This window comes from Caretta caretta, chromosome 14, assembly GCF_965140235.1.
Source record: "Caretta caretta isolate rCarCar2 chromosome 14, rCarCar1.hap1, whole genome shotgun sequence".
NCBI classification, from domain to species: Eukaryota; Metazoa; Chordata; order Testudines; family Cheloniidae; genus Caretta; species Caretta caretta.
In genome coordinates, this window is record NC_134219.1 from 26876497 (window position 1) to 26896203 (window position 19707).

The following is a 19707-nucleotide window of genomic DNA, read 5'->3' on the forward strand; positions in this document are numbered from 1 at the left end:
TGTCACCCCTAGGTCCTTTTCCGCAGAACTGCTGCCTAGCCATTCGGTCCCTAGTCTGTAGCTGTGCATTGGGTTCTTCCCTCTCTCTCTGATTCACTCCAGAGCTTCCTCCTAGACTAAGAGTTGCTAAACTTTTTCATAGCCATATATTAATAGGATCTCATAGGGAATCCTCCCTCTTCATTCACAACCACAAGTACTGTCTCCTCTTTGCAATTGCATAACAGTCTTGTGGCAACTACAGCAATAGCTGACAGGGAAGAGAAATAGTAGAAAAAATGTCATGTATTTTTAGCTTCTTTTAATGCAATGTAGCAGTCAAGAATAAGATAGAGACCCCCGCACCAGGTGACCAGCACCAGGTGATGCTGGTTCTGACCATAGGGCGGGGCTCAGGCGGGTGGTGACGCTGGTTCTGACCATAGGGCGGGGCTCAGGCAGGTGGTGACGCTGGGTCTGGCCAGGGGGCAGGGGCTCAGGTGGTGATGCTGGTTCCAACCACCAGGCAGTGTGGCCTGGCAGGGGCTGTATTCAGATCGACTTATTTGAACCTCGCTGTCTGACAGCAAAGTGGGAAGTGGGCTAGGGCAGGTGGGGAGGGGAGGAGTCGAAGAGTCTGGGTTTCCTGGGAGACTCCTGGGGTTGGGCTCCCTCTCTAGGCCTCCCAGTCAGACACCTGCCTCTCTCGTTGCTACTGGCAGGCAGTGACTTCTTCTGTCACATGGCAACTTGAAAAGCAGCACTAAAGGGTGACGTCCCAGTCTGCCTCCACTGGGTGGCTGCCAATGGCATGGACCAAGTGACGGCTGTCCCTCCAGGATCTTATCAGGCCAAGGCTCACTAGGTCCCATATTGGGCTGCCCTTCCTTGTCCATTAGTGTAACAGGTAATTGCACTGCCTGCGGGACACCATTCAGTGACTGCCAGCCCCACACCGGGGCCTCACTCCCATTATGGGGAGCGGCTTTAGGGAACCACAGAGCAACTGATTTTGGAGAGAGCAACCCCAGCAAAGTCCCTGCAGCAGGAAAGACACATACTGGGGGAGGAAACAGAGAGAGCAGCCCCTACTGGTGGGAGAGGGTTTCTGCAAATCAGCAATTCCAAGCAGGTCAGCTGGTGTGCAACAGGGGTGGCTTGAAGGGAAATGGTGGTCACTCAGAGCAGACGGGGCACAGCAGGAGGGCAAGGGGAAGGTAACTACTATTCTAACCACAGAGGAAATCTGAAGGAAATGTGGGAATGTGGAAGACTCGCTGAGACTGGGATTTGGCCGGGACACTTATGTTCATGCCCTGATTTTTGTACGGAAGGAGCTAAAAGCCACACAAGATCTTTGAACATCCCACATAGCTGCATAGCATCTTAATTTTATGTCTTATCTGGCAACATAGACATATTTTTGAGGTGTATAATTGCGATCCAGTTTTGTTGTGTTTTGAACAAGCCACAATTCCCACCCCAAAACTGGCCAGGTGCAGGAGAGGACATGAGCTCCTCACTGAGCAGTAGCTTCCTCCTCAGAACTTTTGAATGACTCCCATTGTAAGGAAAAAGCTTATGAATGAGATGGAGAGATAGAAACATCTGAGGATAGATAGATAGCAGTGTATTCTGAACCCTGGTGGGTTATAACCTGCATTCTTTCTGATGTTTATGTAAAAGAGCGCAAGCATATTCTCCAAATATGTGAATTAATATACTAGTCATTTGCATGAAGTCTCCAGATTTCTGGACCTTCAGCATTAACAGGTATGACTGTTGATGAAAGAGGGCACAGGTGGTACAGGTTGTAGGCTTCAGCATGGCTGAGATGAGCTTTCAGGCCAGTGCTACAGGGTGGCTCACAGCAATACCTCCTCAGTGGTGGCTGACAGGAAAGATGGCACATCCAAAGCCCTGCCTATACTGACAGGCCTGGGAGGGAGGGTATGGAGTGATGTGGGGATTGTGCATGTAGAGTCCATGATAATTGTAGAGACACAGCTAAGGCCAGGCCTGAATGGAAAACAACCATCAATAAAGGTTGTAAACAGATTAAAAAAGACAGACATGAAAAACTGATTGAAAAAAAGGCAAAGCATCATACAAAGTCTTCAGTGGGAGCCTTCACGTTCCTGTGTGATATCTGTTCATGACCTTGCTCCCTACAGATCAGACTATACAGTCACAAGAGAACTCATGAGATGCCATGATGGCATAGTTGGATACAACGGAGCCACACCATGTGCAGTGAGGTGAAAGTCTTGGGAGAACAAGAGCACTGCTTTCGTTCTCAGTTTAGTTTCAGAAAGACAGAATGAAGACAGGAGAAGAGATTAGCCATGACTGATGAGTTAATTGTATGTCATCCCCTTTACTGGGTAATATGAGCACCTGGGATGTGATACTGTTCCATGGCTGGTCTCTGCAATGCAACTCACTACAGAGACTGACACCTAAAAAGTTAGGAACAATATGTGGAATTAAAAATAAAGTTACTGTCACCCTTCAATGTGTTTGCAAGTGGCTCCCAAATACAGCTAGGCAAAATGTTGCTAACAAAACGGGGATTTTTTGGCACAAAAATACAGCTTTTTTGATACCAAACATTTTGTGAATTCATGTAGATTTTGCTGAATTGTTTTGGTCAAAAGAAACCCTTAAAAATCGGAAATGTTTTGATTTGATTTTTTCTAAACAAAAGGTTTCATTTTTTTGTTTCAAAATTTTCTTAAATTGTATTTTGAAAAATTCAAAAATGTTTATAAAGCTCAAAATCTACACAAAACAGTCTTATTCTTATTCTTCTTCTGTAAGTATCTGTTTGCGACACTAGGCATGTACTTGGGTGGCTAGCCCTTCTCGCCACTTGGCCGCCCTAGCTACAGCTAAACACTGCTCTGATTAGTGCGCTAGCCAAGCTAGTGTGGGTATATTGCCTCGAGTTGGAATTTGTAGCTCCAAGTGTAGATATACTGTTTGTCATTTCTGAGATCAGGACTATTCCAAACCTCTTTCTGCTTGCTTTATTGCAGGATTTCCCAGACCACAGTTGCCAAAAGTCTTAATAATAATAATAATAATAATAATAATAACAATTAATAATGATAAACCATTTAATCTCTATCAAGCTCTATGACACAGAAATCTAAAGTGTCACATAGTAAGTCAGTGGCTCAGCCAGAACTAGAAGCCAGCAGTCCCAACTGTGCCCTGCTATAACTACTACAGAGCACTTCCTCTTCAAATTCCCCGTCATAATATTTATAGGAGATTTATTCACATAGCTGGTAAGACAACAAATCTTTCTATATATATCCATGTCTTATATGAATGACAATCATGCTCTGAGTCAAGTTTGCCAAACAATACTTTGCCAAAAATGCCTTGACCTAAGAAAGAGGAGGAGGCTGCTACATGTGCAGATAAGACCCTATAAAAGTGCCCCTAGGATGAATCTGCCTTGTCCTTGCACAGAAAGCTTCAAGGTAGGTGTATGGGAGGATCTGGGCTTGCAGAAAGGAGAAAGTACCCCTGCATTCCACACATCCCACTGCATTCCTGCTGCTGCTAGCACTCATTTCCAGGAGGGATTGGTTCTGTCATCAGGGCTTTTAAATCCATTTTTCAAGGCATCTATACATTTTCAGTCTCCAGTTTATCACTAGAGTTTCATGCAGCAATAAGAAAGGAATTTCTATTTCTATTTTAGAATACTGACCAGCTTCCAGTCTGCATACTAGCCATCTGGTGTCACGAAAGAGGTAAGATCCTGATTTGCTAATTCCCAGGGGAGGGTGAATGACCCTCTAGGGTGGGATTTCTATACAGCTCAATAGGCAGTCATTGTATCCCCTAATATCTATGCCCATTGTGTAAATGCACAGTATATTGCGCTTGGGCTCTCTTGCCCATGACAGGCAGGTCTCCAAAGTGGCTGGACTTGAAGCCACTGACCACTAACGCTGGGCCGGCCAGTGCCCTCTCTGAGATACCTCTCCTGAATACACACATCACAACGTAATTGTACACAGTGAGCTCCGACACCTCAGCTCGTAGGTCCCTAATAAACCAGGACAGAGTGGCCCAACAGAGGAGACCCACCAGGGACAGAATCTAATTACTTGTCCACAGAATAAATCTATTCTTTTAATGAACATGTATCCAGGATTTGCTTTTTCCCCACACCCCAAACATCACTGACAATAATCGTGCCCCAGCTGAAAGAGAGACACATTTCTCTGGTAAATGCTAATCAAGTTTTCATCTCTTACTGCGCAGAGTAGTAAGTGGGTGGGACTTAGATGCCATGTGTGAAAATGCCTTCAGAAGAGGGTTTCAGGCAATGTTTAAGGCAGCTGGTGGCCCTTTCACACTGACTCGACCAGTCTGACAGTGCCACTAATGCTCTGTATAGTTCTTATGTAGTTAGGTAAGGAAACTATAAAAGGAGTAATGGCAAATAAAGGCATATTGATAATATTTGGTTAACTGGAGTGGGAGAGACAGACAGACAGAGTTTAAATTACATGAGAACCAGTGCTTTATTCTCTAATGCCGGAAAATTCTTTATCAAAAGCAATGACAATAGTAGCCTCCCCTTTGCACCTCTCCCAATATCCACCCTCCTGCTCCCTTTCCCTCATTGTAAGCACACCATACAGTCTAAAACGTAGCTAGAAGAGAGGATGTAAGAGGGCTTTCATATTTCCTAGTATGTTTTTGGCTCTTCCTGGTCCCTCATGTAGGGATCTGCATATGCTATTCCTATCAACAAATGCGGTGGACAGTGGAGTTCATCCCAATGGAACTGCATGGCCCCTAATTATAAAGATCTGAACAGGCAAGATGAAAAAGGGGTGGGAATGAAAAGTGTGATAAAGTGAAGCCCCAAATGAGTGTCTGGGTCTAAAGTGAGTGAGAGAACCTATCACGCAGCTCTGGCGTTTCTTTCATTCCAGTTCCTGAGTCAAAAAGGTAACATTTTCTCCTCATCAGAGCTCACTGCTGAGCTGCCCTAGATAAATCGCAGCCATGTCGTCGGATGCTGAGATGGCCGTCTTTGGGGTGGCAGCTTCTTTCCTCCGAAAGTCAGAGAAGGAGAGAATTGAGGACCAGAACAAGCCTTTCGATGCTAAGACTTCGGTCTTTGTGGTGCATCCCAAGGAATCCTTTGTGAAAGGGACAATCCAGAGCCGGGAAGGAGGGAAGGTCACAGTCAAGTCTGAGAAAGGAGAAGTGAGTAAAAACAAGGAGTAAGGAACAGCATTTTGTTCCTCCTCTGTTCTTAGCTGATAGAAATGGGTCTCTTCTTTCCTTCCAGACGGTGACTGTTAAGGAAGATCAAATCTTCTCCATGAACCCTCCCAAATATGATAAAATCGAGGACATGGCAATGATGACCCATCTCCATGAACCTGCTGTCCTGTATAACCTCAAAGAGCGTTATGCAGCCTGGATGATCTATGTAAGTACAGGCCGATGTCTTTCCTGGACTTCCAAACTAACAGCTACACTAAATCATGTGGAACCCCATCACGTTATCTCCCTTTCTTTCAGACCTACTCGGGTCTCTTCTGTGTCACTGTCAACCCCTACAAGTGGCTGCCGGTGTACAACCCAGAAGTTGTGACTGCCTACAGGGGCAAAAAGCGTCAAGAGGCCCCTCCCCACATCTTCTCCATTTCTGACAACGCCTATCAGTTCATGTTAACTGGTGAGTGGCTCAACTCCTGAAAAGTGATTATAGAGTGAAAATTTCATATGAGGAATCACAATCTTCTTTCCGGGAAATATGACATGCAGCTAAAGACACCAAAAACATTCAGAACTAGCAATGTTCTAGCAACTAGAAACACGAATTCATCCAAAGACAAACTGAACCTGACCCAAACATTAGCCCAGCTCTCAGAGAACTTTTTGGAAGTTCACAAGCGTGTGGTTAATGGAAAAAAGTACAGAATGTCCATATCTGCGTCTGCACATTCTGGCTCTAGCTGGGCCCAAAGAAGAACTGTAAAAAATCATGACACTCTGTTCTCAGGAAGCCTGATTCTTCCTGACTTTGCATCGTGTGTGTCATTTACACTTGTGCAAAGTGGTGCATCAGAATTCTCCACTCCCTTACACCTTGTGAGATAATTCACACGCACTTTGCACTCGTTTTGCACTGATGCTATGCAGATGGTTATAAATTGAGGATCAGGTCATTATTCTACATACCCCTTTGCTGTCCTGAGATATAAATAGCTTCATCAGATTTCTGTAAGAGGGAATTCTGTGAAAGGGACATGGGTGTAAGTATCCTGTGATGGCTCTATTGATCTGCATGAGCTTATATTTATTATGGCTAGGATTTTCAAAGAGGCCTAAGGGAGGTAGATGCTGAATTCCTATGGACATTAGTTAGTTGCCGGATGCCCTGAGGCCCCTTTGCAAATCCCAGCACTTACTTGTTTCATTCAGTTTTCAGTGAGTTCAGTGTTACACAGTAACTCTTTTAAGTCTCTTTGGTTCTGTCTCTTTCACAGATCGGGAGAATCAGTCGATCCTCATCACGTATGTATATTTCCCTGCTCCAGTTTTTGCTGGCTTTGCTGTGCACTACAGGAAGAAACTCTTTGGTGATGTGTTCTCTGCTTCTCTGTTTGATTTGACAGCGGAGAATCCGGTGCTGGAAAGACTGTGAACACAAAGCGTGTCATCCAATATTTTGCAACAATTGCAGTTTCTGGGGAGAAGAAGAAGGAAGAATCAAGCAAAATGCAAGTGAGTTGGTCATTAGAGAAGGGATTAAATGTTCTGTTCTGAAGCTGCCATTTGGTTTAAAACGACCTTAATTTGACAAAAAGAAAAGGAGTACTTGTGGCACCTTAGAGACTAACCAATTTATTTGAGCATGAGCTTTCGTGAGCTACAGCTCACTTCATCAGATGCATACCGTGGAAACTGCAGCAGACTTTATATATACACAGAGAATATGAAACAATACCTCCTCCCACCCCACTGTCCTGCTGGTAATAGCTTATCTAAAGTGATCATCAGGTGGGCCATTTCCATCACAAATCCAGGTTTTCTCACCCTCCACCCCCGCACACAAATTCACTCTCCTGCTGGTGCTAGCCCATCCAAAGTGACAACTCTTTACATAATCAAGTCGGGCTATTTCCTGCATAAATCCAGGTTTTCTCACATCCCCCCCACCCCCATACACACACACAAACTCACTCTCCTGCTGGTAATAGCTCATCTAAACTGACCACTCTCCAGTTTGGAGAGTATGCATCTGATGAAGTGAGCTGTAGCTCACGAAAGCTCATGCTAAAATAAATTGGTTAGTCTCTAAGGTGCCACAAGTACTCCTTTTCTTTTTGCGAATACAGACTAACACGGCTGTTACTCTGAAACCTTAATTTGACAATAATTGTTACTTTGTAGGGGACCCTTGAAGATCAAATCATCAGCGCCAACCCCCTGCTGGAGGCCTTTGGGAATGCCAAGACCGTGAGGAACGACAACTCCTCTCGTTTTGTAAGTCTTTTTGACAAAATTGTTCCTAGCCACAAGCGCAATGATGGGCCGTATATGTTCCTACCATTACACTGACAATATAAATGTTGGCTGAGTTTTCACACCTGCGGAAGAGACCCCAGGGCAGCTTTGCAAATCCCACTTCTGGAGTCTGTCTCTGAGGGTTTAAACGAAATAACTTTTTTTTCCTTTAAAGGGTAAATTCATCAGAATCCACTTTGGCACCACAGGGAAACTGGCTTCTGCTGACATTGAAACATGTAAGGGACCTCCCTTTAAGGGTCACAATTCTTTGTCTCTCTTTCTTTCTCATGGTGTTTTCTTGTGGCTAATTATACTTTACCTGCCTTGCCAGATCTGCTGGAGAAATCTAGAGTCACTTTCCAGCTCAAGGCGGAAAGAAGCTACCACATATTTTATCAAATCACGTCCAACAAGAAGCCAGAACTAATTGGTAAGAAACGTTTTAACTCTTTTGGTGGAACAGTCACTGATGAACTCGGTAACATGGTCAATTAAATTATATCCATGTATATCCTATTCTTGTTTTCAGAGATGCTTCTGATTACCACCAACCCATATGACTTCCCCTTTGTGAGTCAAGGTGAGATCACTGTAGCCAGCATCGATGACCAGGAAGAGCTGATGGCCACAGATGTAAGTAACACATGAGAATTATCATGTGGAGTGTTAACTTTACTAGAGAAGATATTTACATTACTGATTCTTCTGACAGAGCGCCATTGACATATTGGGTTTCACTGCTGAGGAAAAAACAGCCATTTACAAGCTGACAGGGGCAGTCATGCATTATGGGAACCTGAAATTCAAGCAGAAGCAGCGTGAAGAACAGGCAGAGCCAGATGGCACCGAAGGTATTGGCAAAATCTGTATCTAAACTCTCAACCAATAACCCAGGGCCAGATTTACAGATATGTTCTAGACGTTTTGTGTAACTCTGGCATTGCAAATCCAACTTTAATTTGTTTTAAGCAGATAATTCAGTTGAGTTCCAACCTGCTTTGCATCACTGGAACAGCACATAACAGCCAGAGTTTGCTTCTGAATCTGTCCCTATGGCTGCTGCTATATTAGACACTGATTTGCCACTCCGTCATCAGTTTTACATTGATGTAAATCCACTAATGTCAATGGTGTTGCACTGGTGTAAAGCTAAAATAATGCAGTGAAGAATCCTTCCAATGTCTCTGCTAATGGTGATGAAGAAACAGAGAAGCAAAGGGCCTAAGTTTACATGGCCTGGCACCTAGTCCCTCACTTAGTGAGCGGGGATTTGATAGCAGCCTTCAACTACCTGAAGAGGGGTTCCAAAGAGGATGGAGCTAGGCTGTTCTCAGTGGTGGAAGATGACAGAACAAGGAACAATGGTCTCAAGTTGCAGGGGGGAGGTCTAGGTTGGATATTAGAAAAAAACTATTTCACTAGGGAGGTGGTGGAATCTCCATCCTTAGAGGTTTTTAAGGCCCGGCTTGACAAAGCCCTGGCTGGGATGATTTGGTTGGGGTTGGCCCTGCTTTGAGCAGGGGGTTGGACTAGATAACCTCCTGAGGTCTCTTCCAACCATAGTCTTCTGTGATTATGCCTTGCAAAGTGTATATAAAATGTTGCTTCCAGGATATGTGAGCAGAGAGTTCTGAACTAGCAGGGTGTCACATCCAATTTGCACTCACTTTGTATGAGGTGGCAGGCAGTGGAGAATGAGGCTCTTAGGCACTGACCCTGAGCTTCATTTGGGCTGAGCCTGGCAGATCTCAGGAAGGGCAAGGTTGGCAGTGAACCACCTCTGAAGTCCCTGGCATTCTCCAGCTTGCTGGGGCCAACCCTGCTGACTAACATAAGCTGGTATGGCCAGAGAGCTGCTGTAATCTATGCTCAACTATACCAGCCCCCAGGGGCTGTTTTTTCAGTGGAGAATATCTATGATACTGCAGCAGTCCTGCCATAATCCCTTTGTTGGGAGCACTGCTGGGACGCCCCATAGCTGATGGGCTGCAAGGGGAGCACTGAAGATTTTCCAGCTGCTTTATACCTTCCAAGGAAGTCCCTTATGCTGAGGATATTTCCCAGTGCTTGAAACTGTCTGGTTTACGGCATTTTATGCCAGTAGAGGTGGTGTAAAGGCAAAGCAGCTGAGGCCAGAATTGGGGCCCTAGGGTTTGAGATCCTTCCGTTAGATAAAAAGATAGAAGCCACTTGTTGTCTCTGAAGAGTGAGAGTCTGTGCTCTGCCCAGGATTCTGATCTTCCTCTCTCTAGGATGTATGTCTCTGGAAGGGAATATAGGAGTGGTTCTATAAAGACACATTATTTCAAGGTCAGTTGTTCACTTTGTCAAAAGCTAACTGCTCTTTACAGAGTGAAAACGCTTCACTTTCTTTAGAGGATTGGGATCTAAGGGCAAATGCAAACAAAACTAAAGAAAACAGTTGTAAGGAAACATGACCATTATAGACCTGGTCATGATATATTCAATAATGGCATTACATGCTGTTATTAATAACAAAATCATTTAAGTAATTTAGCCAATGCTGGAGGCCATAGGAGCTGTGGGAGCTGAAGTCAATGGAATTGCACGGGTTTAGGTCAGGTCAGTGTTTGGCCATTAGCCTGTTTCCTTCTGATCATTCAGAAATTAGAATCCCTAGACAAGCTGCACAGTAAAGTGGCAAAGAAAGAACTTCAAAGCCATCTTTTCATTCTGTCTGTTCATCGGCTTCTTTCTCCTTAAAAATTGTTTTTATTTGGCCCTTATGAGGTATTTGTGAACAAATTCTTACAATCACTTGATGTACAGACCCTCTCAATCAAATGCAAAACAATTAATCGAGAAATCAAGAAATAAAGGAAGATCTAAACTCCATAATTACTGGAGTTATTAATAGATGTGGTAGCTGGTAAAACACAAACAGATCTCATTACTCTTTTCTAGTCATTATAAAAGACACCAAAGCCTATCTTTGAGCTACTAATTCATTCCTCTCCTTATTTACAAAAAGAAAAGGAGTACTTGTGGCACCTTAGAGACTAACCAATTTATTTGAGCATGAGCTTTCGTGAGCTACAGCTCACTTCATCAGATGCATACCGTGGAAACTGCTTCCACGGTATGCATCCGATGAAGTGAGCTGTAGCTCACGAAAGCTCATGCTCAAATAAATTGGTTAGTCTCTAAGGTGCCACAAGTACTCCTTTTCTTTTTGCGAATACAGACTAACACGGCTGTTTCTCTGAAACCTCTCCTTATTTAGTGGCTGACAAAGCAGCCTATCTGATGAATCTGAACTCAGCTGACCTGCTCAAAGCCATGTGTTACCCCCGAGTCAAGGTTGGGAATGAATATGTGACCAAAGGTCAAACCGTGCAGCAGGTAACAATTGGTGATCTAGAACTCCTGGTTTGAATTAACACACCCGGGTTTCTTCTTCTGCTTTGTATGGTAACTCCAGTCCCTCTCCTACTGGTTTAGGTGCACAATTCGGTGGGTGCTCTGGCAAAGGCGGTCTATGAGAAGATGTTCCTGTGGATGGTTGTTCGTATCAACCAGCAGCTGGATACCAAGCAGCCCAGACAGTACTTCATTGGTGTCCTGGACATTGCTGGCTTTGAGATCTTTGATGTAAGGAGCAGGGATTTGACAGCAGGTTCCTGGAAGGGACACTCAGGGGTTCTGAGAACTTTGAGGGTTTTTTTAACATTGTATATTTTTTATTTAAATAATTTCCTGGAAAAGCCTGACTTTTCTGCAGAAACAGTGTCTCTTGATCTTACACTAAGGCAGCATGACCCTCTAATGAGTCCATTTTTTGATAGACTTGTGTGGTACATGTAGAAATGACAACTGCATTGAAAGTGCATTCAAATTGTTAACAGGTGGTGCCTAATAGAAAATAAATGATTGTGTATCTAAAACAAATTATTGTAGGTGTTTATGGCACCTAGTGGGCAGCTCGCTATTTCCCAGGCAGGCTTGGGGCTGAGGGTTTGGAAATGTGCCAATAGGCCAGAGGGCTGAGAGCTCAGAAGGGGTTGGCCAGGTTCAGACCCAAATGCCTGGTCATGGATCAGGGCCAAGAGTTGAGAAATGCCCGAGTAGGCTTGGGTCCCAGAGCACAGAAATACCTGGAGAAGCCTGGGCCTGACACTGCAGAAATGTCTTGGCAGAGCTGAGAATAGAACTCCCAAAACATCTGGCTGGCTCTAGGGAGAGGAATTCAGAAAGTCTCCCAGGATTTGCTGCACAATAGTAGTATTGTTCTTCATAATTTAGCTTTTTCACATACACATTGAAAGTAATTCTTTGCATTTTTGTAGTTCAACAGCCTGGAGCAGCTGTGCATCAACTTCACCAATGAGAAACTGCAACAGTTTTTCAACCACCACATGTTTGTGCTGGAGCAGGAGGAGTACAAGAAGGAAGGGATCGAATGGGAGTTCATTGACTTTGGGATGGACCTGGCTGCCTGCATTGAGCTCATTGAGAAGGTATCTTTTCAATTCAAATGCCTTATATGTTCAAGAATTCTTTAATTACTGTGGGTTGCATTGAATTTTAGATGGATTTTCCATGCTGAGGGCCATAAATATCTTGACCCATAATGTTCTAATTTTTACTCTGAAACATTAAGGAGACCACACACAGCTTTATGACACCCTCTTTTTTCCAAGAGTGGAAATCAGGTTGGCCAGCTTTTAATCCACTCAATGTGTGCCATGTTAATTTAAATCTTTCTAGTTTTGTAATCAAAATGTCATGAGTACAAGACCAAATGACTTACAGAAATGTAAGTATATTACATCAACACTATTACCTGTCCTCCACCGCACTAGTAATATCCTCTTTTTAACTAAACCAAGAGATGGTCACATTGTTGCATCCAGAAAATCCTCATGTAATCTCTCTCTCTCTTCTCCCATCCCCCTTCTTATCTGTTGCTGTGTCTTTCAGCCAATGGGTATTTTCTCCATCCTGGAAGAGGAGTGCATGTTCCCCAAGGCGACTGATATATCTTTCAAGAACAAGCTCTATGACCAGCATCTTGGCAAGTCCAACAACTTCCAGAAGCCCAAGCCTGTCAAAGGAAAGGCTGAGGCCCACTTCGCCCTGGTGCACTATGCTGGCACTGTGGACTACAACATCAATGGCTGGCTCGAGAAGAACAAAGATCCCCTGAATGAAACCGTCATTGGGCTGTACCAGAAATCATCAATGAAAACACTGGCTTTGCTCTTTGCCACGTATGGTGGAGATGCAGGTAATTTCTGTGAAATCCATATTTTAATTGTTTCATAGATAGGATTAATAGAATATCAGGGTTGGAAGGGACCTCAGGAGGTCATCTAGTCCAATCCCCTGCTCAAAGCAGGACCAATCCCCAATTTTTGCCCCAGATCCCTAAATGGCCCCCTCAAGGATTGAACTCACAACCCTGGATTTAGCAGGCCAATGCTCAAACCACTACTGATTCCTCTAGAATCCCTACCAGTTCTAATCTAGTGGCACACTGTAGAGAGTGAGAAGTCATCTTCTGTCTGTGGCTTGGTCTTATTAACAAGGAAATAAAAAATCTGATCAAGTGTAGCTCAAGCCTCTTCCTTAGTATTGTCAAGACTGTGCGTTGCACACCCTAGATCCTCTTTCTCCAGACAGTCACTCCGACCTCCCTTACATATGGGTGTGATAGTAGGGCTGTCAAGCAATAAAAAAAATTTATCATGATTAATCGCATGATTATAAAAATTAATTGTGATTAATCGTGCGATTAATCACACTGCTAAACAATAATGGAATACCATTTATTTAAATATTTTTGGATGTTTTCTACCTTTTCAAATACATTGGTTTCAATTACAACACAGAATACAAAGTGTACAGTGCTCACTTTATATTTATTTTTGAGTGCTGTAGCTATCTTTAGAAATGTCACATTAGTACCTGCTTTGTGTTTTGTCAAATCTGCAGTGAAAGTGTTCTTAAAATGAACAACATGTGCTGGGTCATCATCCGAGACTGCTATAAAATGAAATATATGTCAGAATGTGGGTAAAACAGAGCAGGGGACATACAATTCTCCCCCAAGGAGTTCAGTCACAAATTTAATTAACGCATTATTTTTTTAATGAGCATCATCAGCATGGAAACATGTCATCTGGAACGGTGGCCCAAGCATGAAGGGGCATATGATCGTTGAGCATATCTGGCACATAAATACCTTGCAATGTCAGCTACAAAAGTGCCATGCAAATGCCTGTTCTCACTTTCTGGTGACATTGTTAATAAGAAGTGGACAGCATTATATCCTGTAAATGTAAACAAACTTGTTTGTCTTAGCGATTGGCTGAACAAGAAGTAGGACTGAGTGGACTTGTAGGCTCTGAAGTTTTACATTGTTTTGTTTCTGAGTGCAGTTATCTAACAAAAAAATCTACATTCGTAAGTTGCACTTTCATGACAAAGAGATTTCACTATAGTACTTCTATGAGGTGAATTGCAAAACACTATTTCTTTTGTTTAGCATTTTTACAGCGCAAATATTTGTAATAAAAAATAATATACACTGATTTCAACTACAACACAGAATACAGTATATACGAAAACGTAGAAGAACATCCAAAATATTTAATAAATGTTAATTGGTATTCTATTGTTTAACACTGCAATTAAAGCTGCGATTAAGCGTGATTAATTTTTTTAATTGCAATTAATTTTTTTGATTTAATTGCGTGAGTTAACCGTGACTAATCGACAGTCCTAATAATGAGCTGTCTGCTGTAGCAGAAACCATTAGCCCTTTCTCAGCCTGACCAATGTTTATTAACAGGGTTGGCTGTTACAGGCAAACACCACCAGCCTGTGAGAGTAACTGTTCAAACCCCAAAGTGCGTCCTTTTAATTTTGTCCTTTTTGTGTGTGATTCAGAGGGTGGTGGCAAGAAGGGAGGCAAGAAGAAGGGTTCTTCTTTCCAGACCGTCTCTGCTCTTTTCAGGGTACAGTACATTGTTCATTATTGCATTCTCTGTGATGGTGGGTAGGAAATTCCCTTTACATCTAAAAAGTCTATTTTCCCAATGGTCTCAGTTATGAACTTTTTAAGTTAAAAAGCCTCTTTCAGTTGCTCTTAAAGGGCCTGATCCAAAGCCCATCGAAATCAGTGGAAAGACACCCAGCTTTGGATGATGTTTAAAGTACTTGGGACAGATTCTGTTCTCATTTACACAGGATTAAACCAATAGGGCTAAATTTACCCCCTACTGTGGCCACTATGTACTAGGATTAGTAGGCCTGGCTGCCCGCCTTAGGCTGGCTGCCTGCCGAGCATGGGGGAAAGTGCAGAAGGAGTAGGGCCAGCACAGTGGGTCCGAGACCATCTGCTTTCCAGCAACTGGCACAGGGGATATGGTGGAGGGAAAGCGGCATGGTTCAGCTAATGTCTGGAAGCGAGAACAGGCTGTTGGTGCTATGGGCAGTAGGCACATCTTAGAACTGCCCAGGGATTGCTTTGAACTGTGTCTCGGGGCAGCCTTTGTAGCTAACAATGCAGCCTCCCTCCTGATTTGTGCCAAGTACAGCAGCGTCAGATCTGAGGAGGTGGCTCATAGTAACTCCATTTCTATTCCGTGGCAGAGTTACTCTGAATATACCTAGGTGTAACGGAAAGCAGAGTCTGTCCTTTTGTCTCCTCTCCCAGGATGAAGATGTCAGAAACAAATATGTCAAATCAAATTAGTCTTAAGAGAACCGCCGCCGAGATGCTGTTATAGAATTTAATATTCCCCTTCCTCCTTCTTTCGCTTTCAGTGGAAATTGTTACAGGGTCATGTGCAGCCTTCCACTCAGCTCTGGATTTCAGGGATGTTAATGGCCCATACTGCCTACATTTCAAACACCTGAAAACACAGAAGTGTGTCATTTGTTAGCCTCTTCTGCCACTGCATCTGCCCCCTTCCTCTCCCATTCCCGCTGCATTTTCCAATATAATCAACAGAAAGAAATACCTTGTTCAGAATGACGGCCTGATGTTTGCAGATAATCATCTTTCTCTGAAAATTTCCTCTTTTGGCTTCCATAACAGCCCTTGTGGCCATTTCCCATTAGTTTCTGGTCCTGTCTTAGTAGCCTTTTCCAGCTTGCTCAAGTAGTGCTACTTTCAGAGTTTTATATGTCACTTTAATGACCGTGTTCAAGATCCAAAGAAAGAGGGCACCTTAGGTTAGAATGACCCCAGCTGGGAAGTTTTGCAAGCTAGTCTGATTACATTGGTAATGGGTTTACTGCGTCTATCGGTGCAGATACAGATGCAACTTTGATTAACTTAAACTTTTGCTTATGGTCTCACAGGAGAATTTAAACAAGCTGATGAGCAATCTGAGAAGCACTCATCCTCACTTTGTGCGATGCATCATTCCCAATGAAACGAAGACCCCTGGTAAGAAGCGCCAGTGTACAGAGATCTTAGTGAGATGCAGCCATTCCCTCCGGGCTGCACAATAAGGTACTAATTCATGCTGTGATTTGTTAAGGTGCCATGGAACATGAACTCGTACTACACCAGCTAAGGTGTAACGGCGTGCTGGAAGGGATCAGAATTTGCAGGAAAGGATTCCCCAGCAGAGTCATTTATGCAGACTTTAAACAGAGGTCAGACTCCTCCAATCCCTGTTCCATTTTCTCTCTGTGTGGAATAGCTTGCCTTTTCTAACTACTTTAACTATTGTAGTCACTGCAGTGCCCACACATGCTTTGTGTGTAGAAGAAATTTAGGACCAAAATGGTATAGTCCAAAAAGCAGCAAAAATGCCACACTTTTCCTGTGTGTGGGGAGGGGAATGGGCTGGGTGAGCCATGGAGTGGCCATGCTAGGTGACTATGTAGCCCTTTAAATACCATAAAGCTGAATTTCATGATGGGTCTGTCTGTGGGACCTCAGAATAGGGGCTTCATGGGAGGACAAAGGCAGTGACAGAGACATGGCCAGTGTGGCCAGAATTGTGAGCAATGTGAGCTTCTTCATATTTTGTTTTCTCCCACAGATATAGGGTTTTAAATGCAAGTGCCGTTCCAGAAGGACAGTTCATGGACAGCAAGAAGGCTTCTGAGAAACTACTTGGGTCCATTGATGTTGATCACACCCAGTATAAATTTGGTCACACCAAGGTACAATCACTTTTTGATTCAAACACCGTCTATTTGTATTTTGTACAGAATGAAAGTGATTGTCTTTAACATTCTCTTCCTCAAGGTGTTCTTCAAAGCAGGACTTCTGGGTCTTCTAGAGGAGATGAGAGATGATAAACTGGCACAGCTTATCACCCGCACACAAGCCATGTGTCGTGGCTTCCTGATGAGAGTGGAATTCAAGAAAATGATGGAAAGAAGGTAGAAATGTACTGCATTTGATCTGTTGGGTTTGTGTCACCCCACAGAGGTGAAATGAACAGAATTGGGGGGTGGATTCTGTTTAACTTAGATCTCATTAATCCACTGTATGTGTGAGCACTTGGGAGTAGAGCTGGGTGAAAATTTTCAGACAAATAGTTCGTTTGCTGAAAAATGCAGTTTCAGGTTGACCTAAACTAGTCACAAAATTGCTGATAGTTGAGTCCCAAAAACTGGGGCTAGAGTCACCAGGAAACTTAAATGCTATATATAGACAACCAGAGGATAGAGCCACATCCACCTTCCCCTGTGGTCTGGGAATCTAGCCCTTCTTTGCCTTTGCTTTTATTAAATGAAAGTTTAAAAAGCCTGAACTCAAACCAAAAAGTTTTATTCAATCTTAAATGAAATTTTCCACCGTTTTCAATTCACTGAAAATTCAGAAAAACATTAGTTTTGGTTTAACCCAAACTGAATTTTTTTTTATTTTATTTTTCGGAACTGCCAGTGAACCAACGAATCAATTATTTGCCCAGCTCTATCTGGGAGTGTGAATTGGTATAACTGGTATACCAAGGAGCAAGAAGAAGGTGTAATAAAGTGTGTGTTAGACTAGGGGTGGCAACTTTAACTTACACCTTCCAGTTGGGTACTTTTATGCTAAATTCTCTTTGGCTCCTCAGCATGTGAGTTACACCAGTTCAGAGTCCCTTAGACTCCAAAACACTCATCAGAGGGAGTGGGTCAGTTACAGATGTGATGTGTAAAGAGGGAGCAAAAGTTCATTCCGGTTTGTGAGCGTGAGTCAAGACTTTAGTTCAACATGCACATTGAGGAGACCGACAGTGGAGTTTTACTCCCCCTAGACTTTCTGAGGCTCAAGCAGGTCCAGAGTCTGTCACCCTTAGAGTAGTATGTTTTCATGTGAGTGGCCCCATTTGAACTCAAATGAGGCTACTTGGCTGAATAAATTCTACTCACAATTAGTAGAATTGCAGTATCTGGCCTTTGGATTCACCTCTGAATTTGGCCCATAACATTGACCATATATTCTGATGACATTATAGAGAGTCCATCTTCTGTATCCAGTACAATGTTCGCTCATTCATGAATGTCAAGCACTGGCCCTGGATGAAGCTGTACTTCAAGATTAAGCCCTTGCTGAAGAGTGCTGAAGCTGAGAAGGAGATGGCCAACATGAAGGAAGAGTTTGAGAAAACGAAGGAGGAGCTTGCTAAGTCTGAGGCAAAAAGGAAAGAACTGGAGGAGAAAATGGTGACCCTCCTGCAAGAGAAAAACGACCTGCAGCTCCAAGTGCAGTCTGTGAGTATCACCAGTGCATTCAACCCTTATTGCACAGTAGAAAGGTCCAAGCTGAAACTCCCAAATGCAACTTTCCCATGAAGCATCCCATTAATAGCACTGGGATCAGTGTTTGGCCAAGATAAAATATTCCCCGTGTTTAAAATGTAAAGTATCAAAAAGAAAGTACAGGTGTATAAATAAATAAATAGCAATACTCCCAGCCACGTATGACAGGTCATGCCCTAAAACAAGGTGAGAGCAAGCAAATTCGGAGAAGCAAAGTTATGCTCTTTAAATATGTCTGCCTCATCCATGGCAACTTAGGCTACACCTACAGTACAAACTATGGTTGGTGGCCTGTAAGGGTACACGTGGCTACCCATGGCAGTGAAAAGCGGGCTACAGCCACATTGCAGTGTGCAGCTACATGTGTCGTGTGAGGCTCTGGCAGAGAGTAGACAGCAGGAAAAGGTTTCAGCTGCCGCTCCCCTGCCAGAGCCTTTCCCTGCTGGTGGAGTCCTTCCGTGTGGGGAAAGCAGAGGACAGCAATGTAAGCAGGGAGGCCCGGCTTGGGCAAGTAGAGAACCGTGTATTTGCGTGAGGACATACCCACACCCTTCAGGCATGTCTGTACTCTACTTGCCTCAGCCTGGCCTCACTGTCTACACTGCTATTTGTTACCCATGCTAGGGGCTACCGAAAGAAGCGTGCAGTGGAGACATACCCTTACTGTGACAATCCCAATGTATTCACATGCCATGATGAATTCACACATCTGCTGTACTATTTATATTTATTGTGCCACTGATGTTACCATTCAGGGCTGGATTAAGGCAGTTGGGGACCCGACACAGACCATGACATGGAGCTTTCTGTGGCTCCACCCCTACATCCCCACCCCATAATGTGGTCTCCCCACACAAACACACTTAGAGTGGCAGCAGCAGGGAGGCTACTCCCTGGGGGCAGGGTCTCTGTTGCCCACCAGAGCAGCAGGTCTTTGAGCTCACACCCCATAGAGAGGAATGGGGCAATTCTGCCCTCTCAGACTTTTGTTTTAGGTTGTCTTCAAACTCATGCAGTTGACACTGCATCAGATAAACTTGGGTCACATTTTCAACTTGTTCTTCATAACTGTGAAGGCTAGAAACTTACTTTATTTTCCTAACTGTGTTCTGAGATTTTCCTGTAATTAAATGACAGAGTAGAGGCTCTATACATGAGTTTATAGTGTTTATGCCTTAATTTGTCTCAGTTACCACCCTGTGAAAACAATGAACTGTAGAGAGAGTTTTAAAACATGAGCCACAGGATGTGCATAAAACGTTAAGGAAAGTAGATGAGTGCATACTCAGTAGATTTTTGCATTGGCTGTAACCCTATTATTTCTCAGGCAAGTTCTTTGAAGGATTAGTCTTTAGTTTAACACTATGTAGATGCAAAAGCTAGACCCTGCAAATGGATCAGCCCCCAAGCAGCCTCATTGACTTCAGTGGG

General features: G+C 43.5%; 1 protein-coding gene across 1 annotated transcript in view; it reads left to right on the forward strand.

Moving 5' to 3' along the window:
* Nucleotides 1–4973: 4973 nt before the first annotated feature.
* LOC125621053 (myosin heavy chain, skeletal muscle, adult-like) overlaps nucleotides 4974–19707 on the forward strand; it is a 33753-nt gene continuing 19019 nt past the window's right edge. The window contains exons 1-20 of the mRNA XM_048817446.2: nucleotides 4974–5220; nucleotides 5306–5449; nucleotides 5542–5698; nucleotides 6513–6540; nucleotides 6642–6750; nucleotides 7420–7512; nucleotides 7709–7772; nucleotides 7868–7966; nucleotides 8066–8169; nucleotides 8249–8387; nucleotides 10781–10899; nucleotides 10999–11148; nucleotides 11844–12014; nucleotides 12478–12784; nucleotides 14449–14516; nucleotides 15868–15955; nucleotides 16050–16167; nucleotides 16560–16683; nucleotides 16769–16905; nucleotides 17973–18228. Coding sequence (XP_048673403.1) covers nucleotides 5017–5220; nucleotides 5306–5449; nucleotides 5542–5698; nucleotides 6513–6540; nucleotides 6642–6750; nucleotides 7420–7512; nucleotides 7709–7772; nucleotides 7868–7966; nucleotides 8066–8169; nucleotides 8249–8387; nucleotides 10781–10899; nucleotides 10999–11148; nucleotides 11844–12014; nucleotides 12478–12784; nucleotides 14449–14516; nucleotides 15868–15955; nucleotides 16050–16167; nucleotides 16560–16683; nucleotides 16769–16905; nucleotides 17973–18228 — 2679 coding nt within the window. The 5' untranslated portion in view covers nucleotides 4974–5016. The remainder of the gene's footprint in view (nucleotides 5221–5305; nucleotides 5450–5541; nucleotides 5699–6512; nucleotides 6541–6641; nucleotides 6751–7419; nucleotides 7513–7708; nucleotides 7773–7867; nucleotides 7967–8065; nucleotides 8170–8248; nucleotides 8388–10780; nucleotides 10900–10998; nucleotides 11149–11843; nucleotides 12015–12477; nucleotides 12785–14448; nucleotides 14517–15867; nucleotides 15956–16049; nucleotides 16168–16559; nucleotides 16684–16768; nucleotides 16906–17972; nucleotides 18229–19707) is intronic.